The sequence below is a fragment of the Somniosus microcephalus genome, chromosome 17 (assembly GCF_052327205.1).
Source record: "Somniosus microcephalus isolate GS21.2 chromosome 17, FLI_Smic_1.0, whole genome shotgun sequence".
Taxonomy (NCBI): Eukaryota; Metazoa; Chordata; class Chondrichthyes; order Squaliformes; family Somniosidae; genus Somniosus; species Somniosus microcephalus.
In genome coordinates this window covers 34,848,201-34,868,947 of record NC_141003.1, presented here as the reverse complement: position 1 = coordinate 34,868,947, position 20,747 = coordinate 34,848,201, and the positions used below count along the sequence as shown (strand labels likewise).

Here is a 20,747-nt window from a genome sequence, read left to right as displayed (position 1 = left end):
CAGTTGTCAGCGATGAAATATCTTTATGTGCATTTTTCTTGTGATGGTCTAATGTGTTCAGTTATGCCACTGAGTTCTGATGTTTGTTTTACCTGATTGAAATTGGCCAGGAGACTAGATGTCTGGCCACTACAGAATGAGCTGAATGACATTAAAGAGCAGGGAAGCACTCAGATTAACATCTGGCTGACAGCTGCATAGTGCAACTCTAAACACAAAGGCCAGAAATGTCCTCAGAGATGCCACCGTAATTTCACAGTAAGCAGGGTTTCTGCTAAACCTCTGGCAGAGTTATGGCAGAGGAGGGAGAACAGCTGTGAGAACATTCCCAGCCGAGTGTTGGGTGGAGTGTGCAGTTGGTGTTGGTGTATGGGGTGGAGGGTTGGGCTGAGAGGTAATGAATGTGTTGGCTTTGGGGCAGGGCTTTGGGAATGAATGAGGATCATTAGGGTTTTTCTGGTAGACCTGGGGTTGGGGAATACTTGGATAGGGTATCTTGGGACCTGGGAGCATTCTTTGAGAGAATGAAGAGCCATTTGTGGGGAGCTTGGTTCTGAGAGAACAAAGATTGCTGGATCTTCCTGGGGCCAGTAAATGTGTTGCTCTGGCTGCGGCAGCACACTTTGGAGGCAACGTCATGGTGTTGACACATGTTATAATGTTGCCATTTCATGCATGTGCTGTGGCCAAAATATCATGTTTGATCTGCCTGTGTGTGAAATGTTGGGCCCCTACAGGGCAGTCAGTTTACAGGAGGACAGGTTACACAAATGCAAATACAGGAAAGTGCTGCAGTTAGCTGGCTCTTCCAAGACATGGGTTGCAATATCAAACCTGCCCAGTACAGTAGCATAGTGGCTGTGGTACTTGACTGGCAACCAGAGGTTGTGAGTTCAAATCTCACCTTGGCAAGTTGTGAAATTTAATTTAAAAAATCTGGTAATTTGTGGACGAGCATAAGATAAAATGACCATGGATGTTGCTGGAGTGTCATTAAACCCCAATTAGTTCACTAATGTCCTGTCATCTCCTATCTGGCCAACACGTGACTCTAGGACCACGTAACACTTAGTGTTCTCAGGAAACTGACAATTGAGCAGTATATAGTTCCTTTACAGTGTAACCCACAAATAAACATTAAATTAAATTCTTTGGATGCTCCCACTGTTCTGGGCCTCACTTTAGGCCATACAATAACACACATGAAAGCATTCAAGGTGAGGGCCAAATATGTTGTAGATCATCAACTCTATTACATTCATATTCATAACTGGAAATAGAATCAGAAAGGAAAGATGGCACATGTTTACCATATCTGTGAAGGAATTGTTTTACAAGTAATCTGATTGTAAATAACTTACATTAGCTGCTGTGCATGTTGAACGTGTAGGTTGATCATTAACACATACATGACCCAGAACATCCAGCTGATTTGCAACCATAATGTAATATAAAGCATCATTAGAATCTGCACAAACCAAGGAGGAAATATACCGTGAGATGACAGGTGCTGCAAATTTGTGAAACGCTAACAGCAATGTTATATTTCTTAGAAACGTTAAAAAATCATCTATATCTATCTATTTATACTATACTAGCTGGGGAGCCCCGCGTTGCAAGGGCAATTTAGGGGCGCTTGGTCTCCCTGCCCCTGTGTGTCCCCCCCTCTCCCTGTCCTGTCCTATCCCTCCCTCCCCTCTCTCCCTCCCCTCCCCTCCCTCCCTCCCCTCCCCTCCCTCCCTCCCCCCCTCCTCTCCCTCCCTCCCTCCCCTCCCCTCCTCTCCCTCCCTCCCCTCCCCTCCTCTCCCTCCCCTCCCTCCCCTCCTCTCCCTCCCTCCCCTCCCTCCCTCCTCTCCCTCCCCTGTCTCCCTCCCTCGCTCGCCCTGCCTAGCGCCTGAGGTCCGGTGCCGTTGCGATAGCGGGAATGCTGAGCGGCGGCCGGCGCTGGGAGCGGGCTCTCGCGGGCGGCGCATGCGCGGTCAGTACGGGCGGCGCATGCGCGGTCAGTGCAGGCGGCCCGCGGGGAGCAGGCAAGACCGCTGGCGTGCCCCGTTGCCGGGGTAACGGGGGCCGTGCGAATGCGTGCCGTCGTCAAGGCGGCCGCGCAACTGGCGGCCTCTTGTTTTTTTTAAACTCATCAGCTCTCCCACCCCCCCCCCCGCGATTTCCCGAGGCTCTCCCCCCCCCCGCGATTTCCCGAGGCTCTCCCCCCCCCCCGCGATTTCCCGAGGCTCTCCCCCCCCCGCGATTTCCCGAGGCTCTCCCCCCCCTATTAAATTGTTATTTAATTCCCTAACATCATTAAAATATTTACCTTACTTCCCTAACACACTGAAAGTGTGGGGAAAAAATTGTGAAAAATCAAGATGGCGGCCACTCACCTCAGTTCAGAAGGATAAGGCCCGCCCACACACGCACCGATTGGTCGACCGGTCAGGTCACCGAAGCGTAGGATTGGTCAATCGTCGAGTCACTCGACACTCAACTGTCGGAAGGAATCCGCCGTCCGATTGGTCGACCTCGACGTCACACGGTCGCTAATGAGATGCTAATGAGCGGAAGGCTGAACGTTTTTCGGATACCGCGGGCGCGGTTTTTGTACGGCCGAAACGTAAATACACCTATGACCGGTCCGGAATCGCAAGCTTTCTTTTGAGGCGACGCGCGCGTCGGTACGCTCTGTAACTTTCAAACGTATAGAGAACGGACAGACAGACATCGGGACAGACAGAAGAGCTGCTTTATATATATAGATTTAAAATATGGGACCTGAAATAGTGGTCAGAGGCTTCCCGCAGGCGAATGCCTCCGATCCGCAAAAAAAGTACGCACCCATCTGGTGCCTCCGTATCTTCAGACTCTTGCAGTCCTGGGCCTTCAGGCCTACGTATTACAGCCCACATATCCCGGGGGCGCAGGCGGTTCACAAGTATCCCTGGGATCACGTGGGCCGGCCCAAACCAATCAATAAGTGGGATTCCTATTATGCTTACGGCGATTCCATTTACGTTACGGAATCCCCATAAGCATAATAGGAATGACATAAAAAACACACTTCCACACAACCTAAATAAAAATGTTTAAAATGAATAAAAATACAATTTAATTCAACATTTAAAACAAAAATTTAGTTTTTTGAAAAATAAATTTAAACATTTTTAAAGGGGCCAAAATTAACCTAAACTAATTTTTTTAATGATTTAAACATTTTTATTTCAATATTTATTTTCACCCGTTGGTAAAAGAAGACCCCTACGCCTGCCGTTACCAGGCATAAGGGTTTCGTGGGCATTTGCTGGGCAGTAGTTGGGCAAACAGCACAACTCTCTGCCAGCGAATGTCCATTTCCTGCGCATGCGGATGATCTGTCGAGCTGAAACTTGACAGATCGCAAGTAACCTGGTTTCGCGCATGCGGAAACCCGGAACTTACGGGGCACTTAGGACAGCGTACGCGGTCATAGACCCCGGAAAATCCGGCCATGGTATCTGCACACACTTCCTATCTATACAACCTGATTTTCTATTGTCACTTTATCACACTGTTGTGAAAACGTTTTCCCATTATGAATTCTATATCCACATTCATTATGGAATTTGACCTCTTTGACCAAAGCTTTTGGTCACCTGCCCTAATTTCTCCTTATGTTGGATCAGTGTCAACATTTTTGTCTTATAATACTCCTATGAAGTGCCTTGGGACGTTTTTCTATGTTAAAGGCGCTATATAAATACAAGTTGTTGTTATTGTTGTTATGGGCTTTGGTATGTAAACTTGTCAGGCTGCAATTACACAATGTGACCCCTGGATGGTCAATGCACAGTTTTTCAATGTACAGACTCCATTTCTGAAAAGGTTCACTGTGTCAGCTTGCTTTTTCTTTGGTTGAGTTCTTAAGGCAAGTTTTAGCTTTAAATTATCTTCTTTTTCCACACTGGAATCGACTTTACATTTATTGATTGATTATATTTCTAGCTTACTCACAGAATAATACATTTTGCAATACATTATTCTTTGTCCTTTAAAGCAGCTTATCCTCCCGCTCACTGTGAATAAAATCACAGGAGATCTGCGAGTACAATATTTAAATTCGGTTTGATTCTTTTATATCATGGTGGATTTAATTACCAGGATTGATTCCAGTTCCTTCTTGAAAAGTCCCACAAAGGCCACATGTTTGATTTTTGTATTTAGTATCAAGAGTTATCTGTGAATAAAAGATAAGAAATTCCAGATAGCTAATGAACATTTATACATGTTTTGGTAACTGAAATCCTTTTAGAAATATTTCTATGAGCTACAATTTATAATTACCAAAGTAATGTATCTTGTGGACCGATTGTCTGGGTGTGACATCAAGAATTACGTGGTGATAGGGTTAGTGATAAAATAAAATCACTGCACCACCAATCTGAATGTGTCAACTGTGGCTCAGTGGGTAGCACTTCACTTCTGAGTCAGAAGGCTGTGGGTTCAAGTCCCACTCCAGAGACTTGAGCACAAAATCCAGGCTGACACTCCAATGGAATGCTGAGCGAGTGCTGCACTGTTTGAGGTCCCGTCTTTCGGACGAGATATTAAACCAAGACCCATAAAAATCCCATGGCACTAGTTTGAAGAAGAGCAGGGGAAATCTCCCCACTGAGTCAGAAGGTTATGGGTTCATGTCCCACTCCAGGGACTTGTGCACATAAAGCTAGGCTGACACTCCAGTGCAGTACCGAGGGAGTGCTGCACTGGCGGAGGGGTCGTCTTTCGGATGAGATGTTAAACCGAGGCCCTGTCTGCTCTCTCAAGTGGACATAAAAGATCCCATGGCACTATTTTGAAGAAGAGCTGGGGAGTTATTCCCAGTGTCTTGGCCAATATTGATCCCTCAAACAACGTAACAAAAACAGATTATCTGGTCATTTTCACATTGATGTTTGTGGGAGCTTGCTGTGCGTAAATTGGCTGCCGCATTTCCCACATTACCTCAGTGACTACACTTCAAAAGTACTTAATTGGCTGTAAAGTGCTTTGAGACGTCCGTTGGTCGTGAAAGGCGCTATATAAATGTAAGTCTTTCTTTCTTTCTCTCTCTCTATCCTGGCCAATATTTATTTCTCAATTAAAACCTAACAACAGATTATCTGGTTATTATCTCATTGCTGTTTGGGGGACCTTGATGTGCGCAAATCAGCTGCCTTTTTTCCTACATTACAACAGTGTTGACATTTCAAAAATACTTAATTGGCTGTAAACTGCTTTGGGACATCCCAAGGTCATGGAAGCTGCTATAGAAATGCAGGTCTTTATTTTACTTAGGTACATTTCTAAACATTAATTTAAAGTCTGTGAGAATCACCCCTCACTCTACGTGAAAAATATAATTGTGATCAGGTGTGCCGGTAAGTATATTTTCTGCTGCAGCACCATGATTCTTGACTGTAGTAAAACATGCCTGTTTTCTGGCAATCGGTAGCTGTGTCAGGTCATATTAGATCAGATCTAAACCTAGCTACTGTGATCACAGGAAAACTGAGCTGCTGTTGAAGATCATCTTGGCTTTTATTTCATCACGTGCAGCTTTAAAGGCAAACAAATGTTTTGATGACAAAATCACACACGGTGGGCAGAGATTTGTGATGGGAAGTAGCGCAAAATGTGTGGTCTCGCATCAGCTGCCCAAGACTAATATCCACCCCGGAATCTTCTAATGCTCATGTAAACAGTTTTGATCTTGCCAGAATGCAGTCTGAAAGCGCCTGTAGTGTATGTACCTTTAAGAGAGAACTACTTTTATAGCTCCTGTATACTGTAGTACCGGCAGTGACCACACCTGTATATAAGCCTTGAGCATGCCTCTGTACTGTTAGTCTTTAGACTACCCTCCTCCAGTAAACACCTGTTGATTGTTAATTTACAGCCTCCGTCTAGTTATTGGGAAAACATCATACTTTAAGAATCACGGATTCAACAGTGGCGACGAGGTCAATTCGAATCTACCTGCAACGCTGCATTTCCTTTCAAGGATTCGCTCCGGGAGGACGGTGGAAGAAAGTCGAGGCCAGAAGCACGGGCGTCGACCACGAGCAACCGCCCAGTCATCTGGCAGAGAGTGAACATCGCAGGGGAGGCTGTTGAGAGCTGGGCTTGGTTCTCCAGCCACGACGATCCAGCAACAGACTGGCAACAGGTACAGCGCAGACCCTTCCCGGACAGCGGCGGCTGGAGCCGACCGACGGCACAGAAAAGGCCGAGCTGCGTCGACGGGGTAAGAGAGAGGGTGAAGCGCACAGGGCGCAGCCGGGGGCTGAAGACCGAGCGGCGTCGACGGAAAACAAAAAAGAGAGAGAGGGTAAAGCACAGCCGGGGTTCAGGACCGAGCGGCGGCAACGAGAGAGGCGCACAGGAGAACGCGCAGAGCACAGCCAGGGCTCAAGGGCTGAGCGGCGTCCGCGGGGAAAGAAAGGAAGCGCGGGAGACGCCATTGAGCTGCGGAGAAGAAGGGAGAGCGCGGGAGACGCCATTTTAGAAGCCACAGCGGAGAAGAAGGGAGAGCGCGGGAGACGCCATTTTAGACAGTTTAACCACACCCAGGGATGCCGAAGAGTGGCAGTGTCACTGCGTTCGACAATGAAGTCGAAGATTGGGCGACATATGTGGAATGCATTGAGTTGTACTGCAAGGCGAATGAAGTGCCAGATGCTAGGAAAGCACTGGTTTTGTTGAATTCCATGGGTGCAAAACTTATGGCTTACTGCGAAACCTAATAACCCCAGAGAAGCCAGTGGATAAGGATTTCGAAAGCATAGTGGAAATCCTACAGGACCACTTAAACCCCACACCGCTGCTGATAGCAGAAAGATTTAAGTTCCACAAAAGGAACCAGCATAAAGATGAAAGTAATGCTGAGTACTTAACGGAACTGCGCAAGCTATCGAAACACTGCCAGTTTGGATTGGGACTAGCAGATACGTTAAGGGACAAGTTTGTGTGTGGGCTTCAAAGTGAAGGAACCCAGAAACGGCTTCTATCAGAAAAGGATCTTACGCTGGACAAGGCTTTCAGCATGGCAGTCTCACACGAAGCAGCCGCACGGGGCGCTGCAGAGATACAACGGAGACCGCAAGAATATGGCACCAATGAAATGTCATATGGAGCAGGGAAGTGTTATCGCTGCGGCAGAACAACACATGACCAGAAGGATTGTTGGTTCAAGGACCAAGTGTGCAGACAGTGTGGAAAAGCAGGACACATAGCAAGAGTCTGCAGGTCAGGGAAGAAAACCAGCAGCAAGAAATCTCCACAGGAGAAGTACAAAAAGGTACATAAGGTGATGGATGGTAGTTCAGACGAACAGAAAAGTGATACAGACTCCGGAAGCAAGGAGCTGGGTTGTCTGAAACTACATAAGGTAATCAAAATGGAGGATCACCAGACTATCTGGGTCACGCTCAAGATAGACGGAGTCCAAGTGAAAATGGAATTGGACACAGGATCAGCCCTAACAGTCATAAACCGAAGGGACTACAAGCGGCTATTTTCACATATAACCTTGAAAGCTACAGAGATTGTCTTGAAGACGTACACGGGGCAAAAAGTCTACCCCAAAGGAAAAATAAGGGTGAACGTGATATACAAAGGCCAGGAAATACCCAAAATGGACCTATATGTATTGCCAGATGGAGGACCACCACTACTAGGACATCAATGGATCCGGAAGATACAATTAGATTGGCATTCCATACAGGCACTGAAGGTTGAGGCCAAAAAGGATGACGATGTCACACCTGGACGACTGTCAAAAATGCTAACTGACGCACAAGAAGTGTTCCAGGAGGGACTCGGAACACTAAAAGGCATAACAGCGATGATTAAAATAGAGGAAAATGCAAGCCCAAAGATTTTTAAGGCCAGACCGGTGCCTTATGCGATCCGACCAGCCGTCGAAGCAGAGCTGGAAGGTTTGGAACATTCTGGAGTACTGTCCAAAGTGGACTGGAGCGAGTGGGCTACACCCATCGTTCCTGTAATGAAGAGGTCGTTGAGTAATACGCCTGGGGAACCAAAGAAGGTCCGCATCTGTGGGGATTTTAAGGTGACAGTGAACCCAGTCCTTCACACGGTACAATATCCGCTTCCACGGATTGAGGATATTTTCGCCTCACTATCTGGAGGTAAACGCTTCACTAAGATTGATGTGGCCCAGGCGTACCTGCAAATGGAGGTAGAAGAAGCCTCGAAACAATACCTCACGATCAACATTCATAAAGGTCTCTACCAATACAATCGGCTGGTGTTCGGGGTAGCATCGGCTCCGGCTATTTGGCAAAGGGCAATGGATCAAGTCCTGCAAGGGATTCCAGGGACCCAGTGTTATTTGGACGATATCCTGGTCACGGGCGAAAATGACAGTGATCACCTCGCCAACCTGGAGAAGGTGCTCACTAGATTAAAGGAATATGGGCTATGAGCTAATCGCCACAAGTGCGAGTTTTTCCAGAAGCAGATCTCGTATTGTGGCCACGCCATTGATGAAGAGGGGTTACATAAGTCCCCTGAAAAGATTGAGGCAGTAGTCAAGGCTCCAGCACCGGAAAATGTATCACAACTGAGATCGTTCCTCAGGCTGGTGAACTACTACCATAAGTTCTTCCCAAATTTGTCTACAGTATTACACCCACTGAACACCCTACTGCAAACGGGGGTACCATGGAAGTGGAATGACGAATGTAAACGAGCTTTCCAGAAGTGCAAAGAATTGATCACATCAAAAGAGGTGTTGGCCCATTTCAACCCAGCACTACCAATTCGGTTGGCGTGTGATGCATCACCCTATGGTATTGGAGCGGTGCTGTCGCACAAATTCCCAGACGGGTTGGAGAGGCCAGTAGCCTTTGCGTCTCGGTCACTAACCTCAGCCGAGCGCAACTACGCCCAGATTGACATGGAGGCCCTCAGCCTAGTATGGGGAGTAAAAAAATTCAACCACTATCTGCATGGGCAGAAGTTCACCTTGCTGACTGACCACCAACCACTTGTCTCCATCTTTAATCCAAAGAAGGGCGTTCCGGTGATGACTGCACAATGGCTACAAAGATGGTCCCTTTTTCTAGGGGTGAACCAATATGAAATGGAGTATAAGGGCACGAAACAGCATGGAAACGCTGATGGGCTTTCACGCCTGCCACTGCCTACTATGGAGGAAGCACCAGCAGTGGACCCTATCGAAATATTTTATTCGTTGATAATTGAACGCTTGCCAGTAACTAACGCGGATATAGAGAAGGAGACCTGCAATGATCCGACACTGTCTCGGGTATATGATTTGACGGTGAAGGGATGGCCAACACATGGCGACTCACTGTTGCCAACATTCTCATCCAGAAGAGAACAGCTGTCAGTATGCCAGGGGACAGTGATGTGTGGATCCCGAGTGGTAATTCCACCCAAGTTAAGGGAGAGAGTGCTCAATGAGCTTCACGAAGGCCATCTGGGAGGTGCGAAAATGAAAAGCCTTGCTAGGGCTTATGTGTGGTGGCCGGGGATCGATCAACAAATTGAGGACCTAACAAAGAGCCGCTCAGGATGCCAGAAGGTCCAAAATGCACCACCACATGCCCCACTACACCCATGGGAGTGGCCCTCCTCGCCATGGCAACGGGTGCATATTGATTTTGCTGGTCCATTCATGGACTCAATGTTCTTAATAGCAGTGGATGCGCACTCGAAATGGCCTGAGGTGATCAAAATGTCCTCCACCACTACAGAGAAAACGATTGCAGTCCTATAGACCATATTTGCCAGGAACGGCTTGCCAGAGCAGATTTGCTCTGATAACGGACCACAGTTTGTGTCCGAAGAGTTTCGGAAATTTATGAGAAGGAATGGGGTAAGGCATTACACATCCGCCCCGTATCATCCAGCCACAAATGGATTGGCTGAGAGGCTCATACAAACCTTTAAAAAGGCAGTAAGGGCCATGTGCGATGATGACATTCCACTACAGCATAAGGTGGACAATTTCCTGTTAGCCTACAGAAATGTGACACATGCAGTTACCAACCAGACCCCGGCCATGATGTTCTTTAACCGAAGGTTGAGACCTCGTCTGGATTTGCTCAGACCAAATGTGCAAAGGAATGTTGAGGATAAGCAATTCCAGCACATCAATGTGAAGCCGACAAGGAGCTTCAATGTAGGACAACCAGTCTTGGCCCGCGACTACCGAACAGAGAAATGGCAACCCGGAACGATATGCACACGGCAGGGGCCACTAATGTACACAGTGGATGTCGGGGAGAACATTGTGAGACGCCACGTCGACCAGATCCTAGCGTCACAGGAACGAGTCAACCTCATGTCTCGCGTACCTGGGGATGAACCCGACATACCGGTAGCATCTACCTCAGAAGCAGTAGCAGCGGAAACTGATGAACTAACCGACGAAAGGGGGCCAGAATCGCCTCCGCACCAAGAACAAGAACCTCAGGAAAGGCGCTATCCAGAAAGGATCAGGAAGCCGCCCCAAAGACTGAATCTATAAATGGACTATTTCAGTTTAATGTGCATGTTAAAGTGTTAACTGTTATTTGAATGTTATGGGTACTGTTAATCTAAAAGGGGAGGAATTGTAGTGTATGTACCTTTAAGAGTGAACTACTTTTACAGCTCCTGTATACTGTAGTACCGGCAGTGACCACACCTGTATATAAGCCTTGAGCATGCCTCTGTACTGTTAGTCTTTAGACTACCCTCCTCCAGTAAACACCTGTTGATTGTTAATTTACAGCCTCCGTCTAGTTATTGGGAAAACATCATACTTTAAGAATCACGGATTCAACAGCGTTTTGCTTCACTTGGTGGGGGAGAGGCGGGCTCCTTGCCAGAGCTTGCCACAAGCAGAATATAAAAGAAGAAAATGACTTTTAAGTGAAGGGGCAAATGAAGTATTTGCAGCATAGAGCATTGTGCAAACCAGTTTTACGGTGGCTGTTAACATTGTGCTCACAGTGCACGTCTCGAGCTAGACAAGTCAGCCCAGACTGGAGTTGTATTCTATCCCGATTATTAATATTGTAGATGCAATTGTTCCCCTCAACTCAGCACCTTCTGCTCACTTCAAAAAAATGGCATCATTATTACGAGGAAAAGTAACATAATTTGGTAGAGGTCCACTTTTAAGAAATACATGCACACAGTCAAGAGAAAACTTATGTTTCCTTCTCCAAGAAGTGTACAATAAAGCATAAATGGTCTTTATTACCTCAGCAATGAATTCCGTGTATGGAAACATATTGCCACCAATTATCCCCCTAAGGTAGGCAGCCGCGCACCAATTGGATGGTCTCACCTGGGCCGCTCACCAGCTGCAGCCGCTGGGAGAGATACCGCGCACCAATCGGGCGGTCCCACCCAGGCCGCTGGGAGAGATTCTGCGCACCAATTGGGTGGTCCATAAGAACATAAGAAATAGGAGCAGGAGTAGGCCAATCGGCCCCTCGAGCCTGCTCCGCCATTCAATAAGATCATGGCTGATCTGATCCTAACCGCCAATCTACTATCACAGAACCATCTCCTGAATCTAACAGAATTAGACACACGAAATAGGAGCAGGATTAGGCTACACAGCCCCTGGGCCCGCTCCGCTACCCACAGGGCCATGACCGATCTGAACCTAGACTCATGTCCAAATTCCTGCCCGCTCCCCGTAACCCTTAATTCCCTTTACTTCTAGGAAACTGTCTAATTCTGTTTTAAATTTATGTAATGATGTAGCTTCTACAGCTTTTTGGGGCAGCATATTCCATGGACCTACCACCCTCTGAGTGAAGTAGTTCCTCCTCATCTCAGTTTTGAAAGAGCAGCCCCTTATTCTAAGACTATGCCCCCTAGTTCTAGTTTCACCCATCATCGGGAACATCCTCCCCGCATCCACCCGATCCAACCCCTTCACAATCTTATATGTTTCAATAAGATCGCCTCTCATTCTTCTGAACTCCAATGAGTAGAGTCCCAATCTACTCAACCTCTCCTCATATGTCCATCCCCTCATCCCCGGGATTAACCGAGTGAACCTTCTTTGTACTGACTCGAGAGCAAGTATGTATTTTCTTAAGTGTGGACACCAAAACTGTACGCAGTATTCCAGGTGCGGTCTCACCAATACCTTGTACAACTGAAGCAATACCTCCCTATTTTTATATTCTATCCCCCTAGCAATGAAAGCCAACATTCCATTGGCCTTCTTAATCACTTGCTGCACCTGCATACTAACCTTTTGAGTTTCGTGCACCAGGACTCCCAGATCCCTTTGTACTTCAGTACTTTCCAGTTTCTTGCCATTAAGATAATAACTTGCTCTACGATTTTTCCTGCCAAAGTGCATAACCTCACACTTTCCAGTATTGTATTCCATCTGCCAAATCTCTGCCCACTTACTTAGCCTGTCTATGTCCCCTTGCAGGTTTTTTATGTCCTCCTCACTCACTACTTTCCCCCCCATCTTAGTATCATCTGCAAACTTTGATATGTTACACTCGGTCCCCTCCTCCAAATCGTTAATATAGATTGTAAAGAGTTGGGGACCCAGCACTGACCCCTGCGGAACACCACCAGTTACTGATTGCCAGTCTGAGAATGAACCATTTATCCCAACTCTCTGCCTTCTGTTAGATAGCCAATCCTCTATCCATGCCAGAATATTACCCCCAATCCCGTGATTTTTTATCTTAAGCAATAATCTTTTGTGTGGCACCCTGTCAAATGCCTTTTGGAAGTCTAAATACACTGCGTCCACTGGTTCCCCTTTATCCACCCTATATGTTACTTCCTCAAAGAACTCCAGCAAATTTGTCAAACATGACTTCCCCTTCATAAAACCATGTTGACTTTTTCCTATTAAATTATGATTATCCAAATGTCCTGTTACTGTCTCCTTAATAATGGACTCCAAAATTTTACCTACCACAGATGTTAGGTTAACCGGTCTATAGTTTCCAGCCTTCTGTCTACTGCCCTTTTTAAATAAGGGTGTTACATTAGCAGTTTTCCAGTCTGCCAGGACCTTTGCCGAGTCCAGGGAGTTTTGGAAAATTATTACCAATGCATCCACAATCCCTACCGTCACTTCCCTCAAGACCCTAGGATGTAAGCCATCCGGTCCAGGTGATTTATCCGCCTTGAGTCCCATTATTTTACCGAGTACCACTTCCTTAGTGATTTTGATCGTGTTTAGCTCCTCCCCCCTATAGCCCCCTGTTTGTCCAGTGTTGGGATATTCTTAGTGTCCTCTACTGTAAAGACTGATACAAAATATTCATTCAGTGTTTTTGCCATCACCATATTTCCCACCATTAATTTCCCGGTCTCATCCTCTAATGGACCAACATTTACTTTAGCCACCCTTTTTATTTTTATATAACTATAAAATCTCATACTATCTGTTTTTATATTTTTTGCTAATTTATTTCATAATCTATCTTCCCTTTCTTAATTAATCTTTTTGTTATTTTTTGCTGTCTTTTAAAGTTTTCCCAATCCTCTATCCTCCCACTAGATTTGCCTACCTTATATGCCCTTATTTTTAGTCAAATACTATCCTTAATTTCTTTACTTAGCCACGGATGGCTGTCTTTTCTTTTACACCCTTTTCTTCAGTGGAATATATATTTTTTGGAAGTTGTAAAATAACTCCTTAAATGTACACCACTGATCATATATCGTCTTACCCTTTAATCTATTTTCCCAATCCACTCTACTCAATTCCGCTCTCATACCTTCATAGTCTCCTTTATTCAAGCTTAGCACGCTTGTTTGAGATCCAACCTTCTCACCCTCTAATTGAATATGGAATTCAACCATGTTATGGTCACTCATACCAAGGGGATCCTTTACTAGGACATTTTTAATTAATCCCGTCTCGTTACACAGGACCAGATCTAAGGTTGCTTGCCCCCTGGTCGGTTCAGTTACATACTGCTCAAGAAACCCATCCCTAATACACTCAATGAACTCATCCTCAAGGCTGCCCTGCCCAATTTGATTTGTCCAATTAATATGAGAGTTAAAATCCCCCATAATTATAGATGTTCCCTTATGACAAGCCTCAACTATTTCCTGATTGATACTCCGTCCAACAGAGTTGCCACTGTTCGGAGGCCTATAGACTACGCCCACTAGTGTTTTTTTCCCCTTATTATTCCTTACCTCCACCCAAACTGTTTCATTATCCTGATCTTTTGACCCAATATCATTTCTCTGTATTACAGTGATTCCTTCCTTTATTAACATAGCCACCCCACCTCCCCTTCCTTCCTGCCTGTCCTTCCTGATCATTAAATAACCTGGTATGTTTAATTCCCAGGCATTGTCACCCTGCAGCCATGTTTCTGTAATGGCCACAAGATCATACCCATATGTAGTTATTTGTGCCATTAACTCGTCTATTTTGTTACGAATGCTACGTGCATTCAGATAGAGAACTTTCAAAGATGTTTTGTGACACTTAGTTCCTGCTTTTGCCCTTTTTATTACTTTACCTTTTACTCCATACCTTCTGCCCCTTCCTGACACGCTCTGGTTTTTAATTTCCCCACTGCTACCTGAGTCTATGACCTTCTCTGTTGTCATTTTTATTATTTGCTCTCTAGGAACCTCCCCCCCACTAGTTAGTTTAAAGCCCTCTCTACAGCCCTAGTTATATGATCCGCCAGGACTCTAGCCCCAGCACTGGCCAAGTGAAGCCCGTCCCAACGGAACAGCTCCCTCCTGCCCCAGTACTGGTGCCAGTGTCCCAGGAAGCAAAACCCATTTCTCCCACACCAGTCTTTGAGCCACGCATTTAACTCTCTAATTTTATTTGTCCTAGCCAAATTCGCTCGTGGCTCAGGCAATAATCCAGAGATTATTACCCTTGAGGTTCTGTCTTTTAATTTGACCCCTAGCTGCTCATACTCCTTTAACAGAACCGGCTTCCTAGTCCTATCTATGTCGTTTGTACCAACATGGACCACGACAACTGGATCCACCCCCTCCCACTGCAAGTTTCTTTCCAGCCCAGAGGAGATGTCCTTAACCCTGGCACCGGGTAGGCAACACAGCCTACGGGACTCTCGCTCTCGGCTGCAGAGAACTCTATCTATCCCCCTAATAATACTATCCCCTACCACTACAACATTTCTATTTACTCCCCCCTCTTGAATGGCCCCCCGTTCCATGGTGCTGTGGCCAGGTTGCTCATCCTCCCTGCAGTCCCTGCTCCTGTCCCCACAGGGAGTAAGAACCTCGAATCTGTTGGACAAGAGCAAGGGCTCCGGCTCCTCCAACACTACCTCCTGAATCCCCGTACCTGCCTCACTCGTAGTCACACCGTCCTGTCCCTGACCATGGGCTACATCTGAATTAATTAACTTCATAGGTGTGACCATCTCCTGAAACACAGAGTCCAGGAACTTCTCCCCCTCCCTGGTGTGTCGCAGTGTCTGAAGCTCAGACTCCAGCTCATCAACACGGAGCTGGAGTTCCTGTAGCAGCAGACACTTGTCACAGACGTAATCACCGTGAGCCTCAATGGGGTTCACCGGCTCCCACATCTCGCAACAGTAACACATCACCTGCTCCATTCTATGTAATTAATTACATTTTTTATTGTTAGTTATGGACACCCTCTGCCCAATTATAGATGCTAGTATCCCCTTTAATTTATTGGATTTAAATTAAATCAATCCCTCTAATTACACCAGTTAAATGGTTCACCAACAGTCACTCTGCACCAGAAAGGCCTTATTAACTACAACCCACAAAGTTAAAGTTTGAAAAGAGCACCTAACACCCCACTTACCTGAACTCACACTTACCCAAACTCACAGCACTCTCTGCTGACCTCGCACTCAGTGCTTGCTCGCACTAGCAATGGTCTTTTTATACTGTTTGTTTGTTTACAGCCAAATGAGTCACCCCTGCTGATTGGTTAGAAAACTGGTTTTCACTGCCTGCTGTGCCAATTTACTCCAACTGCAGTGTAACCTTGTTTTACTCTTCTTAAACCAACAGAATCCCAAATACTTAACTTTTCCCCTTTACTTAAACTGCTTAAGTAATCTTATCAAGAATGATTTAAAGAGAAATAACAATTAAAGAACTCTCACACTTACCCAAACTCACAGCACTCTCTGCTGACCTCGCACTCAGTGCTTGCTCGCACTCCCACCCGGGCCGCTCACCAGCTACAGCCGCTGGGAGAGATACCGCGCACTAATCAGGTGGTCCCACCTGGGCCGCTCACCAGCTGCAGGTGCTGGGAGAGATACCGCGCAGCAGCCGTGCGGCAAATTTAAAGGGACCGGGCACCAAAAAAAAAATTAGAGGGAACATTAATTGCCACTATTAATAATTGCTGACTGTTAACTTGGCTCAGTTGGTAACCCTCTTGCCTGTGAGTCAGAAGGTTTTGGCTTCCATCGTCACTTCACAACTTGAACACATAAATTGACTTTCCAGCGCGATACTGAGGGTGTTCTCCCTGAGATATCTGCGCTCCTCCAGTTCTGACCTCTTGCGCATCACCGATTTTACTCACTCCACCATTGGTGATGGTGCCTTCAGCTGCCTCAGCCCTAAGCTCTGGAATTCCCTCCCTAAACCTCTTTGCCTCTCTACTGCTCTCTCCTCCTTTAAGAGGCTCTTTAAAACCTAAATTCTTTGACCAAGATCTGCCCCAATATCTCCTTATGCGTCTCGGTGTCAAATTTTGTTTGATAATGCTCCTGTGCAGCACCTTGTGACATTTTACTATGTTAAAGGTGCTATATAAATACAAGTATGTTGTTGTTTGTTGTTGCTCTATTGTTGTTCTTTGGGTGAGAAGTTAAGCTCAGGCCCTCCATCCTCAAGTACCCTGCTAAGCTTGGTTGTTTACATTCAAATATGAAAAATAGGCATTTGATTGAGATAATAGAGGATAGCATCGGTGGAACCGTGCAAGACACAGTGCTTCAGATAAGGGAAGGTAGACATATGAAGGGCGGAAAGTCGCTATTAAATAAGTTGTTTATCAAACCTTTACTTGAAGTGTCAATATAAACCACAATAAAAATGCATATTTGCATTATCTTACCGACAATGAATCGCGATGATTCCAGATCAGCGATATCGTATGCTTCCTGTTTGAAATGCGTGTGTAAACGCCATATTTCTGGATAGCAATGATTTTATCATCATATGGCAATTTTATTCTGCAAAACAAAAGTGTGGAATCAATAACTTATTAGAAGCTAAAAGAGAGTCTGACCTATTAAAAATGTCCCTAAAGGCATTCTCTGCAATAAACAGGGATATACATGCAACTGGTAATCTGTTTGAAGTGTTTGGTTTAGTTCTATGGATTTAGTATTATGTAATAAAAACTCTCCTGAATTTGAGTAGCTTTGTATTACTAGTATCTATTTCAATGAAAGATTAGAAACCCATCTAGCCCAGGATGATAGTAATTTCCCAGGCTTTGATGTTCATATGAAAGACTATCACAACCTTATAGAAATATATTGAAGAATAAAAAATTTGGAATTAAAGTCTTGTAATCAAACCCACAACCGATCATGTGAATATAACTTACATCATATCTTTAACTGTAACTGTTTCATTCTCCATAATAACAGAGACGCCTTCGATTTTCACGTGTATGCGTTCCAGATTGCCATTTGACCCTCTGCGGATCTGTATGTTAAAATCCTCTGCGGGACCCTTGCACTGGCGGCTCAGTATGAAGTTGCACTTTGACGTGAAATAGAAAAAATGATCCTGGAACGTCCTGAATGCTCCTCTCCCCCATGTGTAACAGCTTCCTGAAAGCAAAGGAGAAATAAGAATCTCTGATACTACTGGGGCAATGATGTCTACTTTAATGAGGTTTAGTCAGTAACACAGATATTTTAATCAGAAGAATAATAGCCACTAACCAATGCTGCCATGTGGTGTTGAATCCTCCAAAGACCTGGGGACAAGTGAATGCACAGAGCCATCCAAGCCTAATTTAAAATGAGACATTTAAACTTGTGAATGTAAAGTACAAAAATACATCTCAGTTTGAAAATTAATGACATCTGTCTGAAGCGATCCAAGTGTTAACTATTTCTTTGGTGAAATCTCATTGCCCCTCACTCAATAGTTCCCGTTAGGATCAAGCATACTTCAGAGTCTTTTGATTATGAAAGCCACAAGACTGGATTTTGCTATTCCTTCCACACTGAATCAGCAAGTGTGGACTCAATCCAATAGGAAATGTAAACCAACCAGCACAAATGACTCTGTTGAAGTCAATGCATTCAAAATGTGAATATCCAAAGTAAATAACTGAAGTAGATGGCCTGGTTGTTGTATCTCTAACATAATAATCTTAATGTTCCATTTGAGGTCCAATCTCTATGTAAATCCTTGACCAAACAAGAGTGTAAGAGTGGCCTTCAGAATATAATTAAACTAGATAGGAGAGACAATGCTGAATTTTTCACTTTGGTTAAATATCTTTTATAATATTTTTTTGATCTGTGTCTGAACCACAGAGTAGCTGTTCTTCTCTCCCTTCTAATTGATTATTTTTTACTTCCATTATTCATCAATCTTATTGTGCACAACCTCTCCAATTTAAATTTTTGCCCTAATCCCATTGCAGCAAAAATAAAATGGAGTTCATGAGCAAAATCCCATGATCCTCGCCCTTCAATGCCAAGGCCAATCGCAAAGCTCCAGCTGCTGTTCTGGCAGTTAGTCATTCCCTTGGTTATGCTGGCTGTCTAAGAGTTAAATCTGTTTTGTATTTTCTTGAATGGGACCTGCCAAATAAGTGCCATGTCCCTGGTGGGGTGGGGTGTGGGGGTTACACTGAGCTGACTCCAGAATAACAGAGGAAGCTATCAATGCTTCAGAGGCCAGTGCACAGCACAATGTCACAGTGCTTTAGCACATATTGAGACTGCCTTATCTACATTGTAGCATAAACCTGCCCCCACCTTAGGCTGATAGATTGAGGCCAGTGCATTTAACTTTGTGCACTGCCCACTAACACAGTGAAAATGCTCTCCATTATATTAATGTAATAGCATCAAGAAATAAAAGGTATAAATCTGCACTGGTGATGGACATTCTGATTAATTTTGGAGCTTTGACCCAAGCTCAGATGTAAAGTCCTAAATTTGGATTTTTTTAATCGTTCATGTGATGTGGGTGTCGCTGGCAAGGCCAGCATTTATTGTCTATCCCTAATTACCTTTGCAAAGGTGATGGTAAGCTGCCTTTTGGTCACGCAAATCTCCTAGTGCCCGGGCGCGGCGCCGCTAACGCCTCCTGTGAAATTCAGCGGGAGGTTAGTGGCGGTGGTAGCTGGTAGTGCCCCGCGCCGCTGTGCCGCCAGCGATGAGGTCATCACCATGTGCAGCGCCCCAGCCGCAAACTTCCCTTGCGCCCCTGACCTATCGCTGCATGATATGTACGACAGGATCAGGAGGTGGTTTGGCAGCGGCGGCGGCGCAAGTTAAAGGGCAGGTATCGGGCGGCCATTTTTATTTTGGCCGACGGCCAGCACCTGCCCCCTTTTGCTTTTGTATGCGAATGTCGGCCGCAATCACTCAGCCCGGCACTCCACTAGCGTGCCGGGCAGTTTTCACAGCACCCTGCTCCCTGGTGGTCTGGTAGGGCCCTGGTGCACACAGCGCTAGGCCTCTCCCCTTTAATCAGGGGAGGAGGTCTGCAATGACGCTGTGCTGTTGCACATAGTGCCGCGAACTTCAGTAGTAGCACCCCAAGAAGGAGGTGGAGCGCTTCCAGCAAGGCCGGCATTTATTTCCCATCCCTTATTGCCCTTGAGAAGGTGGTGGTGAGCCACCTTCTTGAATTGCTGCAGTCCTTGTGGTGAAGGTTCTCCCACAGTGACTTTGCCGTAGGAGTTTGTTACAACTGACTGTCTTGCTAGACCATTTCAGAGGGCAGTTAAGAGTCAAGTGGGTCTGGAGCCAGACTGGGTAAGGACGGCAGGTTTCCTTCCCTAAAGGACATTAGTGAACCAGATGGGTTTTTACGACAATCCGATAGTTTCATGGTCACTATTACTGATACTAGCTTTTTAATTCCAGATTTATTTAATTAATTGAATTTAAATTCCCCAGCTGTCGTGGTGGGATATGAACTCGCGTCTCTGGATCATTAGTCCAGTAACATAACCACTATGCTACCGTACCGAATGTCAGAACAATATTTATGACAACAGCAGTCATATAAGGTTTCTGGAACTTTTTAGCTGAGAAATCAATTCGACTTACCATGGTGCACTACCTTTGTGACTTTTTAATGTTTCCTCTTCTAAGGGCTCAGCCATGTTCTTGCCAAGAATGGCCAGCACCGTCTCCTCCAAGGGGGTGAGGTGAAGCTAGGAATGTGAGGTGTGTCTTGTGTTTGGCAGAGATTGTTGGCAGGTGAGTGATGACGGGGATGGGAGGTGGGTTGTGCATTGAGACGTGTATGAGGCTAGTGGTGCAGTTAGTAGGAGATGGCTTTTGAAGATGCATTCACTGACCTTGACCACTGGTCTGAGGTCATGATGCTTCTTTGGGCACTGGAGCCAAGTACTGGGGGTGACACTGTTGGCAGTGATGGCCTCAGTGATGTGGTCCCACATCCTTCTTTCTGGATGGCCTCCTAGCCCCCTGTGGGTAGAGGATCTCTCTTCCAGTGTTGATCCCCTGCACAAAGCTGGAGTGCTGTGTGCGAGA

General features: G+C 45.6%; 1 protein-coding gene across 1 annotated transcript in view; it reads right to left on the bottom strand.

Annotated features, from left to right (window-relative positions):
- The window catches only part of LOC147105632 (uncharacterized), an 89,334-nt gene extending 69,034 nt beyond the window's left edge, over positions 1-20,300 (bottom strand). The window contains exons 1-5 of the mRNA XM_086010931.1: positions 20,216-20,300; positions 17,943-18,011; positions 17,600-17,828; positions 17,102-17,219; positions 4,129-4,207 (exon numbers count right to left, since the gene is read on the bottom strand). Coding sequence (XP_085867057.1) covers positions 4,129-4,207; positions 17,102-17,219; positions 17,600-17,828; positions 17,943-18,011; positions 20,216-20,300 — 580 coding nt within the window. The remainder of the gene's footprint in view (positions 1-4,128; positions 4,208-17,101; positions 17,220-17,599; positions 17,829-17,942; positions 18,012-20,215) is intronic.
- Positions 20,301-20,747: the final 447 nt, after the last annotated feature.